At 46.2% G+C, this 25,949-nt stretch overlaps 1 protein-coding gene across 1 annotated transcript in view; it reads left to right on the forward strand.

The window, feature by feature from the left end:
• The window catches only part of ATOH8 (atonal bHLH transcription factor 8), a 29,699-nt gene extending 21,951 nt beyond the window's left edge, over window positions 1-7,748 (forward strand). The window contains exon 4 of the mRNA XM_041403126.1: window positions 6,124-7,748. Coding sequence (XP_041259060.1) covers window positions 6,124-6,129 — 6 coding nt within the window. The 3' untranslated portion in view covers window positions 6,130-7,748. The remainder of the gene's footprint in view (window positions 1-6,123) is intronic.
• Window positions 7,749-25,949: the final 18,201 nt, after the last annotated feature.

Genomic DNA, 25,949 nt, shown 5'->3' on the forward strand with positions numbered 1-25,949 from the left:
TCTGCCTTTTCTCCACATTCTTGAAGGACACCCACCCTCAATCTTCTCCAAAAGCCCTCTCAGAAAAGAAAGCCAGGCTTGGTACCCAGGCAAGGTCTTAATCCCTGCTCTTCCTTGCTTTTCTTGCTGGGAATTATAGTTCTGCTGCAAGTTTAGGGCAGCCCCAGAGCACACAGATTCCCTTATGGATGACAAGTACAGTTTTATTTCCAGCAGTATTTGCTCAGGTGATGGCAAGAGCACATCCAGCTGCTGATGAAGCCAAAACCAGCAGGTACCACTGAGTAACTCTGGTAATTCCCAGTAGATGGGAGTGGGGATGCAAAGCCTGGGTTGCACGTCTCCCTTTCTCCTTGAGCCAAGCAAATCGTGAGCACAGAGGAGGAAAAGGCTGTTGTCAGAGGGAAATTACAGATCCAGGATGGCTGTGCAGCTCTGATCCAAGCTCTGGATATCAGGTGGTGTGAAGGGATGTCTCTCCTGGGGGGTCTCACACAGGCAGCTGGACGAGGATACAATGGCTTGGCCCAAAATCGCCGCGCCCTCGTTAATGTTGAAATCGGCACGTTTTGTGAGCTCTGTGTGTTTTTAATCAGGTCTCTGAAACCACTACTCACTGAGCAGTTCCTCTGAATTATCGACTTTGGGGTGGTTGTGTTTTTGTTACTGGTTTTTTGAGTTTGCTTTTATGTTCTCTCTTAAAAAACTCCTGTACACAGACCTCCACTCCTTGAGCTCCACGTTAGGTCCACGACACCCTTATCTCCTGTCATCTCCATTTTATTGTGTGTCTGCCTCTCTCACTCTCTCAGCTCTCTGGTTGCGATGTGCTGTGGCACCGTGATCTTTTCACACAAAAAAGTAGCTGGTTGGAGTTTGTTTTGGCAGGCAGAGACTCCAGATGTTGCATTTGCTGGATTGTGCATTGCCTTTTGCTTTGTTTTTGGGGGTGAATTATCCTGTGTCCCTAACACTAGTTTGTTGTTCATATTTTGCTGTTGCAATAGGAAATTTACTGAGTGGTTTTACCCCCTTTCTATTCCCATTTTCTTAATTAGAAAAGTTGGCTTTAGTCTTTCAAAATTGACTAGAAAAAAAAAAATCCCCTTTCTGGCCTAACTACAGTTATAAGGTGATTTTAGTTCTTGCATTTGAGACTTGACTGAGGGTGTTTGGTGATGGGAGATCTCATTTGTAAGCAACAAAGGAGGCTTCAGATGCCTTTTCTTAAAAAAGAAGAAAAAAAACTGACTGTGGGGGGGTGGTGGTGGTGAATTCTGATGATAGTTTTCATTCTTTAAAGCTGCCTCTTGCTTGGTTATAAATGATCTGAACTAAGCCTTGTCCTTAACCGTGCACCCAAGAGTTGCACCACGTTGGAGATCTGGGTTGCAACACCCTCAGCAGAGCCCCAGGTCCTGCTGGGGCCACACTTATGTCCTGGAAAAAGGGGGAAAACTGCCTTCAGCTCTGGCCAGGAGTGTTCTCTAGCAGCACAGGGGATGCAACAGCAAAAGAAAGGAAAGTCCAAGTTTTCCTTACCCCCAGGGTACCCTGTTTCTGCATGGCACATGATCCTCAGTGGCCAGGGGTTATCTGAAAGCCTCGCAGGGATTCTGTAGTGTTTGGGGCCCAGCTTGCTGGTCCCAGAGTCTCTTTTTGCCAGCTTTCCCCCCACAGGGCTGAATTCTGGTGCCCTGCAGGAAAGCAGCTCAGGGTCAGGATAAGGTTGTAGGGTGCATGGCTGGGGGCTCTGCCTGGAATTTGTAGGGTGCAGAGCTGTGCATCACAGCCCCGCAGGATCTGGCCCCAGAGCTGTGGGGCAGAACTTATTCCCCCAGCAACCAGCACAACCACAGTCAGTATACACAGAGCAGGATCCAACCGCGGACAAACACCCTGCACAAGCACACCCAGCACCCAAAACCCCAAACACCCATGGCAAGGTTCCTCCCCTCGTTGTTTCGGATTATCCCCCGTGCTAGGCAGCAGCATCGCCGCGGCCATGGGAGCTCAGCCGGAGCAGGCAGGGATGGGTGAGGGATTTTTTTTTCTCTCTCTCTCTCTCTCTGCTTCATCCTCCCCCCGTCCCGGCTCTTCTGGCAGTCGCAGACTCCAGATGTTCGGAGCGCGAGCTGGGAAGTCCTGCTGGCGCCACTTGGGGCAGAGGGCAGGGGAAAGGCACGCGAGCTGGAACCCGGAGTACTCAGTCACTGCAGGACTTGGCGCATTCCCCAGCTCGCTGCTGGCACATTCCCCAGCTCTCTCCTGGCCATCTGTTCCAAAAAAACACTTTCAGAACCTCATCATCACTCAGGATACAACACTGCGAGCAGCTGTTAGCGAGGCAGAAGGGAAAAAAAAAAAAAAGGAAAAAAAAAAAAAAAAAAACCACACACACATTTAAAAAAAAAAAAAAAAACCAAAACCATGTGAAAGGTCTCTTTGTGAGAGAGGAAACTGGGTTATGAATAACAGGCGAGCAGTTGGAGCTCAATAAAAGTTTTCGGCTGGAATTTAGTTTCTTGTTTTTGTGCCTGTGTGTGTGGATGAGCACAGACGCAAGGAATTAAAAATTAAAAATAAGCTGTATATATATCTTTTCCCAGATAATTAAATGATATAGAAACATATATGGAATGAAAAGCTTCTCTGTTTGTTGCAGCCTGCTGCACTAAAAGGGCTGACATTATGTATATAGTTATTGCATTATATAAAATAGTTATTGTGGTGTTGTGCCATGCCTTGATGCCCCCTCATTGCTACTTTGCTAAAAGCAGAGCTCCTGCTGTAGGTAACACTTATTCCCACTGAAAAAATTAGAAGGAGAGCGTTCTGCAGGCGTATTTACTTGCAGGAGTGAACAAGTTAAGGGTTTATATTATAAAAGAGAAATGGTAGACTTGATTTGTACAGCACTGAAACCATTTGCTTGGAGCATATTTTTTTGATAACACTGTATCATGACTCATGATTTATTTAGACAAAGCCCCGAGATAAAGCCACAGCTCCCACCCCCTGGTTTGTGCCGATGATCCTGGCTGCAGGGTCATGCTGTTATTGATCATCTGATATTGATTATCAGAACCATGCAGAGCCAGCACAGTAAAACCTTGATGATCTGCATGGCATTTCTTCCTCGTGGCTTCCCATCCTGTGTGGGGAGGAGGGGGGGGGGGGTCTCATAATGAGATTCGACCTCCCTTTCCCCAGCAGTTTGCCTTAGCAGAGGTTCCTCTTTAAAAATAGCTTCATTTCCCTGCTAGGACTTGCCGGCGAGAGCGGGCAGCCAGCCAGTCTGATCCCCACGGCCGCCAGCTCCGCGGGCTCCAGGGAGGAGCTGGACCACAGGAGAGCAGCAACCCGCCTGTCCATCTGTCCATCTGCCATGGGACAGCATCCCTGGGGGCACGGAGGGGACCTGGCCATGAGTTATCCCTGCTGCATGCTGGCTGAAGGATTACCCACACGGACCCGGTTTAAGCAAGGCAGTGAGAGGGTAGCGAGATTAATTTGCTTATCACTTGTGCCTTGTATGTCCCTGCAGCTCAAAACAAAGATTGCAGGTGGGACACGGGTGCTAAGGCTTGTGACAAGTTCATGAGCAAGATCACCCAACTCTGCTACCCCAAGGGCACTGCATGCCCTGCATCAGCCCACTGGGGCACTGAGCAGCAGTACCCCAAAGAGCAGGGCCCAAAGCTTTTCCTTACAAAAGCATGTGATGTGGGACTCCCCTGTTGCATCACAGCACCCCAAAAGCCCCTTTGTTTGAGGGGTGTTGGAACAATCACAGCACAGCACAGGGATGGGACCACAATTTGCTCCCATGGTGGGAGCAGGATCCCAGCAGAGGGGCCATCCCGTTTGTAGCAAGGATGTTGCCAAGAATAGGGTAAGACCCACCCCACAGATATTGGGCAGCTACAGCAAAAGGAAGATGTGAGTAGAAGAGACAGGAGAAGCCCTGGAACAAAGGCTGACTCAATTCCAGAAGTGCTTTGATTTATAGAGATTGAAATGCTCCATGATGCTGCAAACTCACCAAGGTCATTGGGCCAGTTGTCAAATTCAAGAGCCATGGGAGTTCTGATGTTATTAGTTTAAAGCAGACCCAGGCTCATAAATCTGTCTTCGGAGCTCCTGGCTGAGTGGAAAAGGGTGGAGGGGGAAATAAAAGCCTGTTCCCACCAAACACAACCCATGGCCAAGCGTTGGGCAGTGCCTGGGGACCGATCAAGTGGTGCCAGTGAGGTGTGCTGAGCATCTCCATCGTGTTGCAGGGGGATCTCTCCATTCCCCTTTCCATTTCCTGTGCCTGGAAGGTACAGCACAAATGCCCTTGCCTGATTTGTGCATATTCCCTCTTGTCCCCCCATGGCTGATCTTCCCCAATTGCAGAGACTTCAGAGCAGAGACCTGGCCCTGAGTCTCCTCTTCCTAAAGCCATCCTGCTTCCCCAAACCCACAAATGCTTTTGATCTCTCTGCTGTCTTTTCATATTAATGACAGCAGTCATTGCTTTCCTTCTTTTACATTTTTTTTCCATAGGTAAATGTGGGATAAATTAAACAACCAGCTTTTCTATTACAGGTTATTAATATATATTACATATTGTTGAAGGGTCCAAACAGAAACATTGGCACTACACAAGGTTTTTGTCATTCTCCCACCTGAACCTCATTTATTCAAAATCCCAAATAAAGCCATGAATTAGAGCAAGTTCCTACATCTTCTCTGAGCAGCACTAGGTAGGATTGTCCAGAGACAACTCCAGGAACCTGGGGCCCAGCAGACACCAGCATTTATTGCATGGAGGATGACTTGGGTACTTTTAGTGAAATATTCTTATCAAGAGCAACCTTAATGGTCCTGGGGCAGTCCTGAGCTTCCCTGGGTCTGCTCTTGACAGGAAGGGGTGAAAAGGTAGATTTTAGGTTCCCCTGTCCCTTAGCCTGTCATGGATGATCAGCTCTAATAATTGATCTCACAGCAGCTGCCCTAATGATAATTATAAATCAAATAAATACCAGTAGGTTACTAGTATTTTATACCCTGATGTTACAATATCCAATATGGAAAAGGAGAGGCAGTACAGAAACAAAACAGACTGGGGAAGAAAGTTTTTCAGGCCAGGCTTTAAGGAGTTTGACCTTGTTAAGACTGACAGAAATATGGCTGACCTGTTCAGGGAATTGGTGACTGTGTCCAAAGGACCTTCAGAAGCTGTACTGCACCCTGAAAGGTTCTTAAATCCACTGGCAAAAAGCAAGAAACACTGGTAGCACTAGCTAAATGTGATCTCATTTCCAAGTTTCTAATTCCTAAGTTATTTAAAAGAGGATTTAGAGCCCACGTGATGAAGGCAGCTTGGACAATGGGGATGTGATCTCATGAAATCCTCAGGCCCTGAGGATTTTCCTCTGTTTTGAACTATGTTAACGATTGTTTGTGGGATATTTGTGGGGCTTATTTTAATGGTGAAGGGGGTTTAGATGAGATTTCCTTGTCTAAAGCTGCCATGGTTTGGAGTTGACCATTTCCCTATGGATCTGGCCATAATATTCTGTAGCCCAGTGTAATTTCCCAAGTAATCTGCCACAGCTGTGACTCACAGGGGATGCACAGGCACATGGGACAAGTTGCAGTCCCACAGACTGAGCAGCCATGCCTGCAGAAAACTCAATACAACAATTGAAATATGGAAGGAAAGCCCATCTCCTGCATAAACCCATCTAGTTGCAACTCCTTTGCTTTCTGAGATCAGCTCCTGAACTGAAAATAGCAGGTATTTGCCATCACTTCTAATTTTTTTTTTTTTTTTTTTTTTTTTTTTTTTTTTTTTTTTTTTTTTTTTTTTTTTTTGCGCCAGGAGTTGGACCCAACACCAAATTACTGTGTTGTTTTTCTTCCCCAAGCCTTCCTGTCTGCCACTCCCTCTCCTCTGTGCAGTCTCTGGCCTCTATTGTGGCACCTACAGATGGTTCCACTGTGAGCCCAGCTCTTAAAAATTGCAGCTCCACGGCCAGCAGTCCCCAAGGATGGTCCCGCGTGCGTCAGCGACGGTCCGTGCAAGGGACACCGTGTGTTCACTGCTCTCATGGTGCATCTCTCTCTTTCCAGGAGTAACAACCAGGAAGGGAGGATTCAGAAGAGCTTCCAGCCAGTTACATCTGGTCTTGGCAAAGGTTGCACGATCCAGATGAAGACTGAAAGCAGCTTTTTTGCAGAAACCCCTATTGGAGATGACGATTGGCCAAGGAACTTTCATAATCTCTGGAACAGAAAGGAAAAAAGGAAAAGAAAAGGAAAAACAAAAGGACAGGGATGCTTCTTATTGTTGTTAAGCCAGCCACCTTTTCGTACGTGCAATTTATTTAGCACTTTTCCCTTTGCTTAACTGGGAAATGTTACCCTCTCAGCTCATGTGTACAGTAATTTTTTGTTGTTGTTGTTGCTGTTGTGCCAAAGATTTGATGGAGCTTCTACACTGTGTCTTATTTTTGCCTTAATGTTAAATCTTTGAGCCAAAGAAAAGTCAGAGGAGCCATTCAGATCATGGCAAGCAGGCCAGCCAGCTGTCGGTGACAAAGCCCAATTTCTGTACCCTTCTGTGAGTTACCTCTTATTTCTGCAGCCTGCACTTCCCTGCCTGCTGCCCTGGAGCCAGCATTTGGTGTGGGCAAGAGCTGGGACAGCACCAAACCATGCATTGGCGTTCAGGTTTGCTTCTTCCTTTGAGCTACTCTGTAGTTCTGCCTTTTGGGCAATTTCCTGATGTTCCTGCCTGTGTGACACATCCACAGGGTAGAAATACTGACATGAAGTGAGAGCTGAAACAGGAGCTATGAATTTTTATTTTTTTTTAATAAAGAAATACAATTAAACAAACAAAAGTGCCATGTAAAGCAAAGAGAGAGAGAGAAAAAAAAAAGAAATCATAAGAAAGTTCAGCCAGGCAGAAAGAAGTGCAGCAAAATGATTCAGCCGGTGTTTCAGGTTTGTGAAGTCGTTTTTTCCATGGGGTTTTTCAAGTGGTCAGAAACCCGTGTAATGCAAAAGCATTTGAATCCTATACTGTACCTTTCACTTCAAATTGAAGTAAAAAAAAAAAAAAAGAGAAGAGATGGAGAAACATTTGCTTGGAGTAAGCAGACTTTATAGGTAATGCAGTTCGTATGCAGGACATCTGCTAATGATGGAGGGACAGAGCTCTGTGTTCAAGTAAAAAAAAAAATGAGTTTCCAAACCAAGAAGATTAACATGTTTTGTTAATCTCAAGGGGAAATATTATTTGTGAGGCCAGATTCATATCCTGACATTCAGTGTGAATCAGATTCCTGTGTGTCTGACTTACTCCAGTGTGGCTCTGGCCAAGCATTGCCAGGCACTGGGGTGGGTGAGGGGATGGGGCAGGCAAGAGTCACTGGGCAAGGGAGGGAATAGTCTCTGTTTTACTGACATGAATATACAAAACTTGAACTCCTCTGTGCCTGCCTGTTTATTTCCCAAGCTGGTGAGCCCTGAGCTGGGGAGCTGCTGTGCAAAACCTGAGTCTGGGGTGCCAGGCTGCTCAGTGCCATGTCCCCTGGCTCCCAGTGAGCTCGAGATGTCTCCTAGCAGATTTCTGGGGCACGTGGGACAGCTGTGTCCAAACCCCCTCCCAGGAGCTCATTATATTGCTCCCCCCTCCACTCTCACCGCTGGTCATTATTAGCAGCGCAATAAAATACATTTTTAGATTGTCATTTGTATTTCTTTATTAAAGCACAGTTTTTAACGATGTCTTTTATTATATGCATTAAAGCCAGCCTTTTAGCTTATAATGGGGAGAGGGGCTGAGCTCACTGACCAAGGGAAATGCTCCAGGGCTGTTTGCACTCATGTCAAAGGACTGGGTTTAAAGTGCATTTGCTTTCAAGAACCAGCAAGCAACTGGACGTCATGTGTGTGGCCCAGCCAGAGAAAACAGTGAGAAAAAGGGAAATGGAAGGCAGTAGGAAAAAAAAAAAAAAAAAAAAAAAGAACAAAACAAAACAACCTCACAAGATGACCTAAAGGGAGAGCAGTAGGTTTTGCGATGGCCATGCTGCAGTTCTCCCATCTGGGTTTTGAGCAAGAGCGATGGGGACAGCCCCAGGCAGTCCTGGTACACACAGGAAACCCTGTGGGCATTTCTTTCTTTGAGCAGAGTGAAGCATTCCCTGAGCATTTTTAATTTGAGAAATACCATCATATTTTAGCTATGAGTTCTGCAATGGCTCTCAGTTTGAGTTAATAATTATCAGTAAAGCAAGGTCTGCAGGGAGAGCCAACGATACAATACTGTTGATAGGCTTTATTTACCCTTTTTTTTCCTTTCAGTGCCTGTTATAGATAAGGAATTTGCTGCAAATACGCAAGTCACAAGCTGGACAGCATCACTGGGTTGCAACTGAGGCTTGAGGTCACACAGTATTTTTTGTCCCCCTGATTAGAGAAATATTAACCCTTGGAATTATGTTGCTCACTTAAAAAATCCCAGATTCACTTTCCTTAAATATTCCCTGCTATTCCCACCCTCCAGTAAGTAATGGCAGAGCGAAAGTCCCTAAAAGCTAAAAAACCAAACTGGTTTGCCTGATTTAAGTGAGCGAGACTCCGAAGAGGCTGTGTGGGTGCTTTTCAGTCACAGGGAGGTCAGGCGAGGCAAGAGGAGCAGCAGTGCCACCCCTGCCACTGCCCCTGCATCTCAGCCCAGCTCCACCAACCAGCCCTGACAACAACAAGAAGAATAAATGTTTACCAAGGGGTGGCAAACATGTGAGTTTGAACACTGCCATGGAGGTTTTCATGGCCGGGCACACAGTGGTGTCAGCTGAGGTACAGAGCTGACCTTGCCTCACTCCTCCCCTCCCCGAGAGGTCTCTCTCTCTGAAGATAACAAGGGAATGATGTTTGTTATCATGCTGGAAAAGCAAAACAGCCCTCGTGCCGTCACCTCCCTGGGGTCAGCAGAGCCAAAACCTTTGCTCCCAGTTGGCGCCGACTCCCAGCTCCACGTATTGGATGGGAGGGCACGGGAGCCTTGGAAACACAGCCCCCACAAAGGATGGCAGCTCTGCTCAGCTGACCCTGACCCACTGTGAGACCAGGGGGGATGATGGTCACTATGTATAGGGGAAATATTTGGGTTTTTCACGGATGCTGAATGCCACATTAGACCCAGATGCCATATTTGATCAGAAATCACACACCAAAACAAACATTGCCTGGCTTTAAAGCACTGCACCCACTGCTAATACTTTATCCACTGTAAAGGTGCCAGTTGTGGTGGGTGAAGGCATCAGCTCTCCCCTTAATTCTGATCTAGCAATTGCTGAAGGAATTCAGTGGCCACGTTGATACCAAACCAAAGGATACCAAAGGATCCTCTTATAAAAGTGACAACACTGTCAGACTTGTTTGAAATACTGCACAGGATTTGCAGCAGCGGTCACCTTTTACCTGCTTGTTAAATAATGTCCTTGCAGCTGCCAGGTCCCTCTTGCACAAGGAGCTCTGTCATGCAGTACATCTCTAAACCCAAACTTTTTCAAGCCAGGTTTTCTATCACCACTTATATAACACTTGAAGTTGCCAGGGGTAAAAAGGCAGTCTATGAAGGATGTCTATGAAGTCTCAAAGATGTGTGGAATAATCTGCCCCATAGAACCAGATTCATTTCTTTTGAGGGTTTACTGTTGCTCATAGTTGCTGGGATTAGTTGAGATGCAGGGGAGTAATTTGACTTTTTCTTACCATTTCTATCCCTGAACACTGAGCTCAAAGTGGCTTTCAGTGTTGGACGTAACCACTAGGACCCAAACAAACAGCATGAAGTTGTTTCAGGGGATGTTTAGGTTGGATATTAAGAAAATGTACATCACCCTGAAGATGCTGGGAACTGGAACAGGCTCCCCAACAAAGTGGCCACAGCACCAAGCCTGACAGAGTTTGAGGCGTGTTGGGATAATGCTGTCAGGCACATCGTATGATTTTGGGGTTTCTCCTGTGTAGGGCTGGGAGTTGAGCTTTGAAGATCCTTGTGGGTCCTCCCCAGTTCAGGATATTCTATGATTATATGATTCCTAGACCAACACAACCACATTTGCACAACCCTTGCCAGGCTCAGCTGGGCATCTCCTCCCTCTGCCCCACATCAATAGAAATACTCCCACTCAGGCTAACCCATCAGTCTTTGCATCGCTGGGTAAAATCACTTTGGCAAGCTGGTTCTGGCTGCCATGGTTCCCATTCATCATCTCTGCTCTAACTGGGATACTTCCATACCAAAACAGGGTGCCAAAACAGAAACTTTCTGCCCAAACCAAGGTGCCCAAGTACAAACTAGGTCCTGTTAATAACTCCCAACAACGTGCCCCCGAGGACATGCCTCAGGGCACACCCAAGCATGTTGGTTTTTTCTCCTCCTTTTGTCACTTTGAAGTGCTCTGGAGACCTGAAGAGAATGAGAGTGGCTGACCCTTGTCCTGCTGCTGTGGAAAATGGGGGCTCAGCATTGTAAATCCAGGTTAGTGTTGGCAAAGGTGCTGGTGGGCTGCTGCAGACAGACCCCAGAAACAGGTTAACCTGTCAGCAAAGGAAACAAATTTCAGCCTAAACTATGCAGCAGATATAAATATGTAGATGTTGAAACAAAATTCACTGCCTGAACTTTTTGATATAGTAGTACAGGAAAAAGAAATCTCCATTGTTTCTACCCTCCACCAAGCTGCCCTCGTGCCAAGGGCTGAGATGGTGCATGTTGGAGTGCTGGGACAGCAGTGCTTAATCAGCCCAATAACCAGTGTGCACCAACCCTAATCACTCATAAAGCCTCATAAACCCATATGTATGAACACAAATCCCTCACAGAGCTGCATGCAAAGGTCAGGACTGGCCTTGAACCCTTCCTGTGTCCTTAATCCCCACCCAGGGCTCTGACAATGCCAGCACTAACACCTTATCCCTACAAGCTACGTACCTTTGGCAGGGATCATCTTTTAGGGGAGGTCTACTGTGACTCAAAGCACTTTTGTTACAAATCCTGGGCTGAGCCCAGCTTTTCCAAGCTGGAAGATGAGAAACAGCGTGTGCACAGCTCACCTGGTGACCTGCTGCCTCAACTCTCTTTGCTGCTGCATTTATGGGATTCCTTCCCTCCCTCCACAACTCTGGGGTCTGGAAAACCATCTCCCCCTTCCCATGAATAACTAGGAGATCCATCATCTAAGCAAGAAAATGTGGATCCCTCTTCCTGGGAGTTGATGAATCAAATTGTCATATATAAATTATAAAGAGAGTGTTCCCACCTTGGTTTTTGGATGTGGTATTTCATGGACTCAACCATATTTCAGTGGAATTTCCTTTCTCCTGCCCCTGCCCTGCTTCATGTCACAGTGGCACCAATTACACTGCAGCTGTAAGATGGGTATTGTCATTATTAGTAATTGTATTCACTCACTCCATATAAAAATATCAGCACAGGAACATGAATGATTTGTGTAATGATATATTTGCTGTTATTAGGACCTAATATGTTATGCCTGTAATTACATACTATGCCCCATATAATAAGCTTGGAATTGCTGTGTAAATTTTGGGTAATTGAGGAAAACTATGCTACAAACAGGTGCCCCTAGACCAAGTTTAGCATTCACTACCAGGAAATAACTATTTTTAAAGGTTCTGCAATAGACAAACCAATAGACTAGGAGCTAAAAGCCTTTTGAATATGTAGCAGCAATGAAGAGAAACAAATAACCAGTGCAGGAGAGCAAGAGAAGCACCAGTCCAGGTAGTGTTATCCCTGGGGAATATTTCTTCTAACTCTGGTTTCAGGAATACTCCAGCAAAACTCCAAGGAACTTCCAGTGGGTGCAATGTAAGCTGCAAGTAGCATAAACCCATTCAGATGCAACTGTTTCAAAGGATTTAGAAGCCATGCTCCTCATTACAAAGGAAGTTAAAATGCTCACATCTAGATTAAAAGTCTGCCAGAAGTCATTACAGCTTAGTGCATAGTCAGGCTTTTCTGAATCGGCAGGAAACATTGACATTGATTAAATTTATCCTCTCCTTCACAGGCCCAAGAGCTTTTCCAGATTTCAATGCATTTTTTTTTTTTTTTTGGTGAAGCTGATCCTTCCTGTCCTCACTGCAGTATCTGCACATCTTCCATCTAAAATCAATAGCCATGGCATGGTCCCCCATGGGCTCCCTGCAGTTGTGAGAGTTCCTGCTGAGGATGGGACGTGATGGGAAGAAATGATATCAGCCACTTTTATGGCCCAGTGAATAGTTATGGGCTTCAAGGGCTCTCCCATGGTCATGAACCTCCGAACAATTTCTGATTGTTCAAATTTCACTGCAGCCTTCCAGCTTCGTCATCTGCGCTGCCAACTTCTATTAAGGTTCCATTAAAAGGCAATGAAACACAGGGCCTTTTACAATACCCTTGACAGAACAATTTCCCTTTCTGGATACAGTAAAAATTTTCAGCCAAAAATACAACTTTTTGGTTAAAAAAAAAAAAAAGAGTGACAATGTCAAGCAGATCAAAATATTTCATAAAATGCTGTCAGATTGTCTCAGCCAGAAATAACAATCCAGAAAAGGCTAATTTTCAAATCAAAACATTGATTTTTCTCTCTGCCTATCATAATTACATTTGTTTCCACTTGCTTAGGAAAAGGCCTAGCTATCAGACAATATTTCATTTTGTGTAGAGCTAAGTGTTTTATTCAGATCAAAGTGTTTTCCACAACACTTTGTCATTGATAGGTATTTGGTAATTTAATTTTACTGTTATTAGTGTACCTTTTCCTTCAAGGATCACTTTAAATGTAACCACACTTAGCAGCAGAGGACAAATGCTGCCCTCAGATATAACCAGGTGCATTCAAGCAAATCCTGATTGAATCAAAATGTGTTATAAAAGTTAAGGGCTGGGAGGGGTATAAAATTTAACCCAAAATGACACATAGAATAAGCTTGTCCAAGACACTGCTTCAAAAGTTTCAACCCACAACATACCAATAACTTATAAAATCAGTGTCCTTTTGTATCAATATTGAAACAAGTGTGATTTGGGGGCATCAATGTGCTGGATCTTTCTGAAGCCCAAGGGATTTCTCATAGCATTAAGCACAAGAAATCAGTTTGGTGTCCCAGTGACAGTGCCAGAGATGGGTTTTGTGCAAGCAAAGATCATTTACTTCAAACACTGGTAGGTATTAATTTGAGGTCCTGTCCCCATGGGCATGTTCCCTCTGATAAAACCATGGAATCATAGGATCATTAAGGCTGGAAAAGGCCAAGTCCAACTTCTGACCAAATACCAACATGAGCCAGATCACAAAGTGCCACACCTACTTGTTTTCTGAACACTTCCAGGGATGGAGACTCCACCACTTTCCTGGGCACCCTGTTCCAGTGCTTAACCATTCTTTCAGTGAAGAACTTTTTCCTAACATCCTGGCCCCCATCCCAAACACATATGAGAGTGTAAGCCATGGGCTTAAGTTTAGGGGTCTCTGCAATGAAGCAGAAGATCCCACTGCTCTGCCCCTTTCTGTGATACGCAGTTTAATAGTACATAACTCATTAATTACACCATACATCACTCCTGGGCTTGCTGTACAGAGGAAAGCAAGAGAGTTGTTTTGGAAGAAGGCTGAGAGGGCTGAAAGTGAGACAAGTTGGCAAGACTCATGGACAGCCTTGAGCCAGCAGAAGAGAGAAAGGAGCTGTGGGGTGAGCAGGGCTCCAAGCAGCCAAGGCTGACAGGGGCAGAGCTGTCCCACCTCACTGGTGGCACACAGGAGCAACTCATGAAATGCTGAGTGAGTGCTCCTTGCAAGAGCAGTGCCCCTTTGGTGAGCTGAAAGGAGAAGATCCTGCACAAAAACACTGCAAAATGGTCACGAGTCCCCCATGAGACATACATCTGTAAAAGCCAAAGGAGCACTGGAGAGCAAATCTTCACTCTGGAATCTCCTGACTTCTCCACGATGGAGTTTACAGCCTCAGGGTGGCTTACAGACATATACTACCTCTGCACTCCAACACTGACCTGAGTTTTACAGACTGCACGTTTGCAGGTCTGCAGTTCAAATCTAATTGCTATGACCTCACATAAAATAGTAATAATCAACTATCAATAATACTTTGGGAACTGGGGGAAAAATGAAGGGAAAATGTTCATTTTTAGTAAAACCTGGTGCTGACGGTCAGGAAATTGAACCTTCTGCAAGCATTAGTCACAGGAGCCAAAAACATTGCTGCTGAGTGTTTCTGGGGAGCATATGCTTCATATACTTGAAAGATATTCTTCTATATCAAGTCTTTATAATTACAGAGACATGGCAAATAAAGGCAGAAATCATAAAGATTTCCTTTTCCTCTAGTAGATAATCAGTCCAGGGTGTATTTATGTACAAGCAGAGAGCTGTCTCCACCCCAGCCTCTCTGCTCCCTGCATCTCCAGGATGCAGCCCGATGAGCAGCTAGCTGGTGTTCCCCTGATGAATCAAACCATTCGCTGCAGAAACACAAGATGTAGGGCCAATATTTTCAAAAGCTGCCTTTAAAACTCTGGCAGCAATTTAGTGTGGTCATGTTTCCGAGTGTGAAGTTCTCCATGTATGAATGCTTGCACTCAGGATTTATTTGCTTGGACTGCACTCACATCCGTGCAGGGAGTATGACCGTGAGCACAAAGTTTGCCATGTGCTATCTGCTAGATGGGGGAAAATGGGTTTAAAGGATTAAAAGCCAGGTAAGGACTAGAAGTCTGGTAAGGATTTGTAGTTCCAGGGTGGTGTTTAGGGCTTTAGGGTAGTCAGTGAATTAGAGGAAAGGAAAAAAAAATTACATTTACAAACCCAAGAGTTTTGCTACATTCACTACTACCTTTCTTTCCTTGCACTTCCCTGAGTGGAGGAGCAGTGTCTTTCTGTGGACACCTGGAAGCACAGCAGCACAAAGCACGGTGCACAGATCCCAGAGGTGACCTCAGAGCTGGAAATGGTCTGGCCACATCAGCGTCATCCAAAATCAAAACTAATTAGTCCTTTTGGGAGCACATCAGCTCCAGTTATGTGATGTTAAGATGACATGAGACTGCAATCAGGGTACTAAACCTTTCTGACTTTGCTTGGGGGCTCCTTGCACGCCCCTACCTCACACCTCATTTGTTATCCACTGTGCTTAGAAGGGAAAGGCCACAGCTCAAACAGAGCAAGATGTCTGCAATGTGTATTTTTGAATGTTCAGTGATGTGCAGAGTCTCATCCACAGGACAGGATCACACCACATTGTACAAACCAGAAAGATGTCACTTGCCCCAGCCCACAGGCAAATCCACCCTATCTCTGTATCACCCCCATTTTAAGCCTTTTCTACTTTTAAGGAAAAGCTAGATTTAATACAGAAATAAACCTACGTAGAGTCCTGCAGTTTTCATGGAGAACAGTGTGCTTGCTCAGGAAGCGTGAAATTAAAAGCTCTCGAGCGTGCATTTGCCCAGCTCCACATCACATGTACCTCGTCAGCTCTGCAGCAGGGCAGGAGCTCAGTCACCAATTCGCTCCATGGCTTCATCCTGCAAACACGCACCCCTGCAAGCGAGGCTTACTCATGGAAACACTATGCCTGCATTCCCAATCGCAGCTCAGGAGGAACCTGCTCCCTGGGCTGCCCTGGGGACACGGCTGGCACCTGGCACTGTCCCAGAGTCAGCCTGGCACCATCAGCAGGGCTCCAGCAGCACAGCAAGCCACCAAGCCTGGCCAAGAAATCCCACATGCTCCGAAGGACACCCTCTGGCCACGATCAGGACTCACTTGGATGTTTTCTGACAACACAGGACACCAAAATCTCTTCTTGAAATAAAGTGCCTCCAAGCAGCTTCTAAGAGGCTCCAGAGACATGCCCAGGAGTTTGACTAAAAGCAGCTTGCCTGTCTCTCCATCCCTGTGTTACCAGAGCTTGCTTTGTGCTGTCCCTTCCTTCTCCTGATGAAAATTTGGATGTTGGAACAGCCCCCTTCAACAGCCTTCATGTCCTCAGGGCTGGGCATGAGACACACAAAATGGACTCCTGAGAGCTGAATCCCAAATTACAACAGCGCCTCACGTGTTTTCAAGGCTGAGTGATGGCCAGCTCAGACACAGCAGGGCAGGAGAGCCTTTAGTCCACAGAAGTTTTTTCTGGGGCAAGACTGGACCACACCAGGTCTGGAAGCTCTGTCACCTGTGAGGGTTCTCAGCTCAACCCACAGAGGCTGTAACTATGTGCTGTGACACATGACCTTGTGTCCCTCCTTGTGTCCCTCCCTGTGCACCCTCCCATCCCCTGCTGGGAGCCTCTTCCCACGTGGAAGAGAAGAAAACCAAGGGACCTGCCCTTCTTTGAGAGATGGGGGAGCAAAATGTCACTAATTGCAAACCTAAGAGGGTTCAAAAGATTTGTGACCCCTGGAGAGAATCCCCCTTGGGGCTGAGGTACTTCTAGGGCCTCATGGACACCCCATGGACCACGGTGTCTTCACTGGGGTTCAGGGAGCCCCTGCCGTGACCCCCCTCCCCACGGCTCCAGCTCTGTTGGTCACAGTGCACCAAGGCACACATAACACATTCCAGACTCCTCTGGCTTGACAGATGCGTATTTTGACAGCTCAGAGAAAACATTTTGCAAGATGCACAGTCAAAGGCTCTTTCAAGCCGAGATGTTGTGGAAAGCCGCGTGAGCTCTCCAAGGCGCTATCTCTCTCTCTCTCTGCCAGCCGCGCTAATGAAAGCTCCCTGTGCAGGCCAGAAGATGCAGCAGGGAATAATACAGTCCTTTAAATAGCATCCTCGCTGGCTTGAGGAGGCCACGAACGTTTTAACTCACTTATAATTTTCCTGTGGTTCAACCCTCTCTCCCGCAGCAGCCTGCTCCGGGTGCTGCGGCCAAGCAAAGGCATGGGGAGCCTTGGAAATGGCATTAACCAACAACCCGTGACCGTTCTGGGAGCGTTCGTGCTCCTGTGCTTTCCCAAGCAATACCCACCCTGGATGTGCTGCTCAGACCTTCATTACCTGGAGGAATTTGGCATGGGAAGACACAGCACTGAGATCAGCAGAGGAGACCTTGTTCCGCCCATGACTGAACTCAAAGAGATGATTGCTTCAGTGACACAAGGCACTGGCCAGAAAATGCTCCCCTAACATCTTCCATGTGACATTTTTCCAGAGGCAAAGCCAGCTAAAGAGGTCCCTGAATGTTTTTCTCCTTAGGACCTGTTCAACCATCTGTAAAGCAGGTCAGTAAAAGAAAACACTTGGCACCAAAGGTGGGGAAACAAAATAAGTGAGATTTAAAGAAATTGCACAGACCCCATTTGCAGCATGACCCATGAGCAGCTGTTTTGGCATGGCTGCAGGACAGAAACTGCCAAGCAACAGAAGGAAAATGTGTGGGGCTAAGAAGCATTGGGAGTCCCTTCAAGCAGCTTCACTCAAGGACAACCCTGAATAGGGGACTGAATCCTGAATGAGGAGAAGAAGAAAAATGAGGGCATCATTGAGAGGATTAGAACTTCCATATAGAAAGAATTATTTAAATTAATTCCCAGTCTCATGCCCCACAGGAAATGTTGAAGAAAATCTTGAGATTCAGTGGCAACAGCAGCCTAAATAAAAATAAAGAGAGGAAAATTTCTTTGGGGAAAAAAATATCAAAAGGATCATTTTCTCTGCTGAAAGCTGAAATTCTTCCACAAAATAGTCATTTTGCCACTCCCAGAAAACCAGAAAAAATACCAGCATTTTCCATTTTAATGGTTGCCTCATTGTCTTCAGTGTTCCTTCTGCAAAGCCTCCCAGCCCTGCACTGGCCTCGTGGTGCCCATCAGCTCTTCAGGACAGAAGGTTTTTCTTTTGTCCAGTTCACAGCACACAATGTCAGTGTTTCAATCAGGTTGTACTACTGGTGGCAATACTCTGACACTGCCACAGCTTCAGAGCTTTGTGATGCTGAAAATGTTACCAGAGCATGTCCAAGGTTCTGGGCTTTCTCTCTGTTTCAATTTCTTCTTGCTTTTCTCTGCCACTGTCCCAAAATATGTCAACTTCTCATCCCAAAGGATTGGTGCTGTAGAAATAACTGGTGGCACTGTAATATTTTCTGTGAAGCAAATGGTGTCAAACAGCCTTAAGACAAGTGTCCCATATTTTACAGGAGTATTTTAGGGACTGTCCCTAAATTTTATCAGGTGTTTTACTTTGCTGTGCAGGCCTACAAAGGATATTTTAAATCACCCATCTTGTCATGGGCTTTTCGCAGGTCTGAATGATTTGTCTTGCATAGCTCTATCAGCAATCTGCTCAAGTTTATTATATTAGAAAAAAGTTTTATGGAAGTGTCAGCAGAACCAGATCTTCTTTTATCTGGGAACATCTGCTTTATCTATGAGCCTTTACCCTGAGAAAAGCAGTTCTTTGTATTTTTTGCAAAAAAAATTTGGACTCTTCCTCATTTTGTGTTTGGGAACAGATAATTTGCATTAAACTAACCATGGTCAGGGTTCCTCAAACTCAAAGCACAACTATGTTTGCTACAAATTCATCTTCATGCAGCACTTCCAGCACAAGAAAAAGGCATCAAAACAGTTTTTCATGGGAGCTGGACAACTTTCACACCTCCAGCTGCAGCTGTGTCAGAAGGAACCATTCTGAAATATCATGGCTCTTATGGTGACAATGAGTACAGGTGGTTTTCCATCCCCTTTGCAGACTACAGTTGCAACAGCTCCAGCTTTTCAGGCTGTAAACCAGCCCTTTGGCAAGTTTGTAATGAGGGTGCACCATGCCCTGTCACTGTCACCAGCACAGTGGGGACCAGGGCACGCTGACAGAACTCTCCCATGGGGAGTGGACCCATGCCCAAATCAGTGTCAGCACCAGGCATGGACCTGCTGCTGTAAGAATTGTCCCTGGCTGCAAAGGTTTGCTCACAAGAGAACAGATTTTGTGCCTGGTTTGACCTCCCCCAGAACCTGTTGAAAACATTGAGTGTTCACGGTACTCAAACACAGAGTTACTCTGCACTCAAATTTTGATGAGGCCATGTCATAAAATCCTCACATGGTTTGAGTTAGAAGGGGATCTTGAAGATCATCTCTGCCCAAGCTCCCAGCCACAGACACAACACCTTCCACTAGTCCAGGCTGTTCAAGGCCAGCTTGGCCTTGAGAACTTCCAGTGATGGGGCAGCTGTCATTTCTCAGCTTCTCTGAGAAACCTGTGCCAGTGCATCACTGCAGAGTAAACTATTTCTTACTCATACTGAACCTAAACCTGCCCTCTGTCAGTTTGAAGCCATTCTTCCTTATCCTATCACTCAATGCCCTTGTAAAAAGTCCCTCTCCAGCTCTCTTGAAGACTTTTCAGGTACTGGAAGATGTAGCCTGCTCTTCTCCAGGCTGAACACCCCCAGCTGTCTCAGCCTGTCCCCAGAGCAGAGGGGCTCCAGCCCTCTGATCACCTCTGTGACCTCCTCTGCACTCGCTCCAGCAGGATCAGATCCTTCTTGTGTTGAGGGCCCAGAGCTGGACACAGCACTGCTGGTGGGGCTTCGTGAGAGCACAGCAGAGGGGCAGAATCACCTCCCCGACCTTCTGGTCACGTTCTTGTGATGCAGCCCCAGAGACAGTTGGCTTTTTGGTCTTCATGTGCACATTGACAATTTTCTTTGGGGGCTATGTTGAGCTTCTCAACCACCATCACCCCCAAGTCCTTCTCCCCAGGGCTGGTCTCAACCCGTTCTCCACTCAGCCTGTGTTTGTGCTTGGGATTGTCCCGGGGCTGGCATGTATGGAGGTGCCATCCAGGGACTTCACTGACATTTGTGACCCCCAGCCAGGTGGAAGCAGCCTGAGAGCACATCCACGGCTCAGCTGCAGGAGCCTGCAGCCCAGAGAATTAAGCATTCAACAACCACTAAACTCAAAAATAGACAGTAGGCGCCAAAATCCTCAGCTGTGGCTCCTTGGACTACACTGGATTTACGCTGATTTAAGCCAGCTGAGGATCCACACCACCGGGCCAAGTCCTGCTGTCCTACCTCAAGCTGATGGCTAGTTGACGTGACTGATGACTGAGATTTCCATTTAGCCTAACTGGAAGCATGAGCAGGGCCTGTGTAGTGCTACCATTGTTGACTCCAGCCTTTTGTCTCGGGCTGTAACCGATAGGCCTAATAACCGAAATCATACTGCATGCATTCATTCACCCTCTTCACAAACAGCATGTTATTGAGCTCCGTGGTGAAAAGGCATGCACAAACACAATGGGGCTGGGATTAAGCCCAGCTGCATTACCAAAGTAAATACTTTTGCTGCTGACAGTTTGTCTGTGGGGATTTGGAGAAAAGTTTTGTGCATCTACTTAGGCAACATATGGTTTTATTTTTCCTGTTAACAAAAACAGTAGTGGTCAAAAGTCAACACCCTCTGATGACTGTTCAGTGGCCAGTGTGGAATGGGCTTGGTGGTCTAAGTCCAGTTCCTTACATGTCCACAAAAAAAAAATCATCCTCTTCCTGCATTCCTCTCTCACTTGGCACTGTGGTTTGCAGGAAGCCAGGGGGGTTTTGAGGTTAATCTCATCTGTCCTCCTTTCTGATTGAAAGCAATGGGTGACGTGGTTTGGGTTAAGATACTCTGCTAGCTTCTTTCATTCCCCTTGTGATGAAAACCCCTCCGCAATCTGTTTCCTTGAAGCCTGAAGAGAGTCAGAATTAATCCGCATTAGCTGGCGGCCGGGGCATGTCAGCCAGTCAGACTTCTAAAGCAAACACACAGCCATGAGGAGGAGCAGCATGCCAAGAGCACAAATGGTCTGAATTTAGCCCTTCATCTCTGAGCTGAATGCACACTGTTCTCCAAAGATCTCTGCAACACTCAATCAACAGCTGGTCACCTCCACATCTGAAACCAAGAAGAAAACCCACTAGGGCCTGGCTTTATATTTGGCATTGACTTCAGCAGGCTGGTAAAGGGCAAAAAGTTGGTTGAGCTGCCACAAGTGCCCATCTCACATGGCTCCAGTGAAGCAGCTGGCAGATACTGGCACTCAGTATTTTTGGGAAGAAAAAACCACCCCCATCATCAAACCCTCCGTAGGGATTCCCCTAAAAGATTTTAAAGCTTTTAAGGTGCAAACAGGTCTTGTCTACACTGAGGTAATGAGAATTACAGCAACTAGAGCACAACTGCTAACACTTAGCATCTGCAGGGTCAGAGGCAGCTCAGAGCTGGAAGGAGTGTTAACTAGATCCACCACATGAAGTAATTGTTTTTAAGGGAGTGTATCCAAGCTGGAACACAGCGATGCAGAACATGCACACTCAGACAGGTGTAATCCCAGGCACACTGGGTGGTAAGCAAGGCTGAAAAAACACAATTAGGAAGCCAAGACGTGTTGCCTAATCCAGGCTTCCCCACCCAAGATGGAGGTAGATTTTTGAGGGCCAGATCCTGCATAAGGCTCAGCTAGTCCTGTAATGTGTTTGCAACCCTCAGATACTCCTGACATCTATGGAAGATGAAGGCTCGAAGCGTTTTGCAGGGGATGCTCAAACCTGCCCAAGACAGCCAGAAATGGGCAGACAGCCAGGGCTGGAGGGATTAAACCAGACAGAGAAAATGATGCAGCTCAGGTTGACAGGCAAATGGAGCTCAGAAATGGAACATCACAGTCCCATAGCCACACACATCCATCTACAGAGGAAAAAGGGAAAAGGCAGAAATTGTTTCTGCTCCTATGAAAGACAATCGGTGAAAACAAAAGCTTATCTTAACACTTTTCTGCAGAAGTTCAGGGGTTTTCATTCAAGAAGCAAAAACTGAAAAATGTTTGGTTTCTGGCAATCAAAAACTGGAAACATTTTGGACAGAAACCAAAACAATTTGGGATTTCTGGTTTTTGGTTTTCGTTTGGTTTTTTGCCAAACTCCTTAGCTTACTTTTGCCAAAAAACTGCACATTTTTCAAGCTTTTTCTTCCTCAATGAAAACCTTAAAATTGTTGTTGAAATTGGACATTTCCCATAGATTTTTTTAAGGCATTTTCAGCAAAAGGAATGTTTTGAATGAACAATTTCACCCAAGAGCTCTGTAAGCAGATCCATTGGAGGGACTATCATACCCTCACCTTTATCTCCTCTCCCCTCCTCTCTTCTCTCACCCAGGGGACTCAGGGGGGTAATCCTGGTCTGGTTTTGGCCACCACATGGCCAAGCCTTAGAGCTGTGGAGCTGCCTTGAAGGATAGACATCTCTGAGCTGGGAATGGCTTGAGCTTGTTTTGATACCCATTCTCAGGAAATAAGAAATGCAGCAAAGGAAAATAAATATCTGGAGTCTGAATTCAGCAGTGTTTGTACTGGGAACATATTTGGGGGTGTGGCTCTGGGAGAAGAAGGTGCTGGTACGTGTCCTCCAAAGTGCCTAAATGTCAATTACCCACAGGTTTGTTAAAGCTGCTGGGCCTGGTTCTGCCACAGAGAACTGGTACAATATGCATTGATGTTCAAAGTTTAGCACAAAAAATGTGGATGTGAAAGACGGACAAGAAAAATTAGATATTATGGACTCATGACATAAATACATTGCTAGGGACTAAACAGAAAATGAAAAACACTAATATATGTCTGCTCTGAGCACTGAACTTGGAGGTGGAACTGAAGAGCAAGCCCAGCTCAGAATGAACAAGTTGTAGACACCCTGGCTCCAGAGATAACTTTGATCTGACCCAACACTGAAACCAGAAACTGCACAGAAGAGGAGGAAATCTGGACTGGAGTTGGAGTGCCAGAGTTTCATACTGCACCTTTACAAAGCAAACTACAATAAAAATTTGGACTGGGTTTTGAATTTCAGTCATCCAACCAAAGAGATCTTGGAGCCCTTGTAAGTAGAGCCATCTTATGGTTGCATTCCCCCTTTAAGTACCCTTGCTTTCAAGGCCTGTTTGGATGTTTTCTGTGGTTGCTATTTGATGCCCTGCCAGAGCAGGCAGAGGATGACCAGGCGAAGGAAGAACAGCACAGGGAAGGCAATCTCACTTTAGATGTCAGTGGTGAGTGCAGGAGTGTGCCAGGAAGAGGAGAGGTGAAGAGTCCCAAATTTAGGCAAAAATGGGATTGCCACACAGCAAAAATGCCAGCTTGGACGACTTTGAGCAGGATGTTTGGAGAGATCAGCCAAGACAAGAACTGCTGACAGAAGGAGATGGATTTGGGGTGGGTTGGAGAAGGGGAGGAATAAAGAATGTGTGGGTGAGGAGGAGAGAGGTCATCAGCTGGTTATGAGGATGGAGGTATTGTCAGGATTTGGGGATGGGTCAGGGATAAGGAGGAGGCTCTGAGGGGCTAGTAAATTCTCATAGTCCAGGCAATAAAGGAGTAATGAGGGATTATCGGGGGCTGGGTGGTCAATGAGAAAGAGGAGCAAATGAGGGGTTTTCTTTTCTTTTTCCAGGTTTGGATAATAATGGCCCTTTACACTCTTTTAACTCTGATTTTCAGCAAAGTTTTTTTAAGCTTTGACACAGTGCAATGCTGTCAGCTGAGCGGTGGTTAACAATGCTGTCTCCTAAGCCCAAGGCAAGCAGGGCAAGGGGAATAAATTAGTTTAAACCTCTGCAGAGTTTTCCCAGTTGCAACAGGGTGAAAGCACAGGCACAGTGAATTACTGCAATTCAGCTCGCTGTTAATTCAGCGTCTGAATTCTCCAAACACAGAAGAGACACTCTGTCATTGATGCAAACCTAGAAACAAGCTAAAATAACAGCACAGGCTGGTTTCAGACGCACTGACATGGAGCAGTTAGCTCGGGTGGTGAGCTGGAGCTGCTTGTGGTGAAAGCTTCACAAATGGAGAGGTGGGTGAAATGCCAGACAGCCCTGGGACAGAAGGAAATGTTTATATTGATTTATTCTGACATTTTGAACTGTTATGTCCTTGTAATAAGCCACGCCCCAGGCGTGGGTGCTACTTGGACTGTCCTGACACGGGACAGCGAGAAAGGCAAGAAGGGGAAACTGAGGCAGGGCAAAGACCTGACACCCAGCTGCACAAGCCCCTTTTGTGGCCCTTTATCCGGGCTGTTTTCACCCATTGTGTACTCACATAGTTAAGAGGATCTAGGAAGCTGCGATTGCTTTGCTTCCCAAAGCCTTTACTCAGGAAAAGACTAATTAAGTGGCTGTGTTATTACAGCAGGTCCTGCAGTCTCCGAACACAACCAGCGGCGATTAGGCAGGCGTCAGCTACTGGGCGGGATTTCCCACTGCCCAGCTGTGTAATTATCGCCGCAGCTCAGCCAAAATCCTCTGACAAAGAAAGCCAGCTGCAGGCTGCGGGGCTGGGAGATAGCACATGTCCAGTGCAGGGAGAAAGAGTAACTCCTCTCTGTATTTTTCCAAAAGGCCGGCGAAGACAAGCACACGCATTCCTGCGGAGGAGCAGATGGCAATCGTGATTTTTGGGGAGCTCGTGGGATAGGAATCAGGGGTGCGGCACAGATTGCTGCACTTTTTTTGGGGAACTGAATATTCCCTTTTTTTGGGGAACTGAATATCCACTGCCTTCCTGATTTAGGGGCATGGAGGTGGCAGATGAGAGCTGCTAAGGAGGGAGGGACTGTTGCATCGCTTTGAAATGTGGACCCCATGCTGCAGCATCATCCCTGCAGAGAGGGGCTGAGGGCTGTCTCTAATAACCCCAACAAAGCGCTGAAAGCATTGCACATCACTCAAAGTGCACTTTGAGCTATGGAGAAGCTCTGGGTTAGTTTCTAGAAAAGATTAGATTTCTGCTGCCTGTGATCCTGGCGAGCCTCCTGCCTCAGTGTCCCCATCTCTAAGGTGAAGGTGTCTGTGTTGGGTACCCCACGGGCTGTCCCAGTCACATCACATCATGCCTTCAAACCAGCTGGGCAGAACCCAGACCACAACTCAGGAGCTTTCTTCTGTCAGCTGGTGCCACCAGACGCACCTTCAAGAGACGTCTTCCTTGTCTGTGGTCACAAGGCTTTGTCAAAAGCCAATGCACAAAATATTTATGTGTGGTAGCTCCCTTGCCAATTTCATATCATCATTGAAAGCTTTCTTTTCACTCCCATCTGAATTTATTTGGAGCAATCCTCTCCCTTCCTACAAACAGCCTGACAGGACCTTTTCAGCAGCTCCCGCACAAACACTGTTTGCTTGGTGGAGCCTGCAAGCAGGGACAGATCTCACCTGGTCTGCTGCATGAAGAACTCATCTCGTCATAAATGTCCCAGCCCCAGCCTCCCATCCTCAGTGTCTGTGCAAATCTGCCAACCATTACTAAATCCCTTCTCAGAGGGCTCTTCAACCCACAAATCCATTTACACTGAAATTGCCTGACACACGGCCTGGATGCGTAACGGAGAGTGTGACCTTCCAGCGATCAAGCATTGCTAATATCTCAACTATTTCAAGTGTTTAATAACCAAATTTAATGCAGTGAGAACAATTTGATTGAATGCACAATATCTGTAGCAGCTAATTAACCACAGTAGCCCAGAGAGGTCTTGGACTTCATACAAGCTTTCAATATAATTACAAATTTTTAACAGCAAAATGAATTTAAATCCAGTCTGACACAGCAATCCATCTTCATCTCCAGATAAAAGGTAGCACATGCGGTATTAACATTTAAACAAGAGCCATGGGCAGTAGAGAGAGACAAGGAGCAATAGCAGATGTGCTGAATTAATTACTAACAGCACCACGGGGAGGGGCGGGGTGAGCACTTCACATTTTACAGGTCAGACTTACAACACAGCCACTCATTCTGCTGGCTTTGCCTGCAAAAAATTAGACTTCATGTCAAATGCAAAGCCATTTAGGTCTAC

This window comes from Onychostruthus taczanowskii, unplaced genomic scaffold (genome assembly GCF_017590055.1).
Source record: "Onychostruthus taczanowskii isolate IOZ18803 unplaced genomic scaffold, ASM1759005v1 scaffold2, whole genome shotgun sequence".
Lineage (NCBI taxonomy): Eukaryota > Metazoa > Chordata > Aves > Passeriformes > Passeridae > Onychostruthus > Onychostruthus taczanowskii.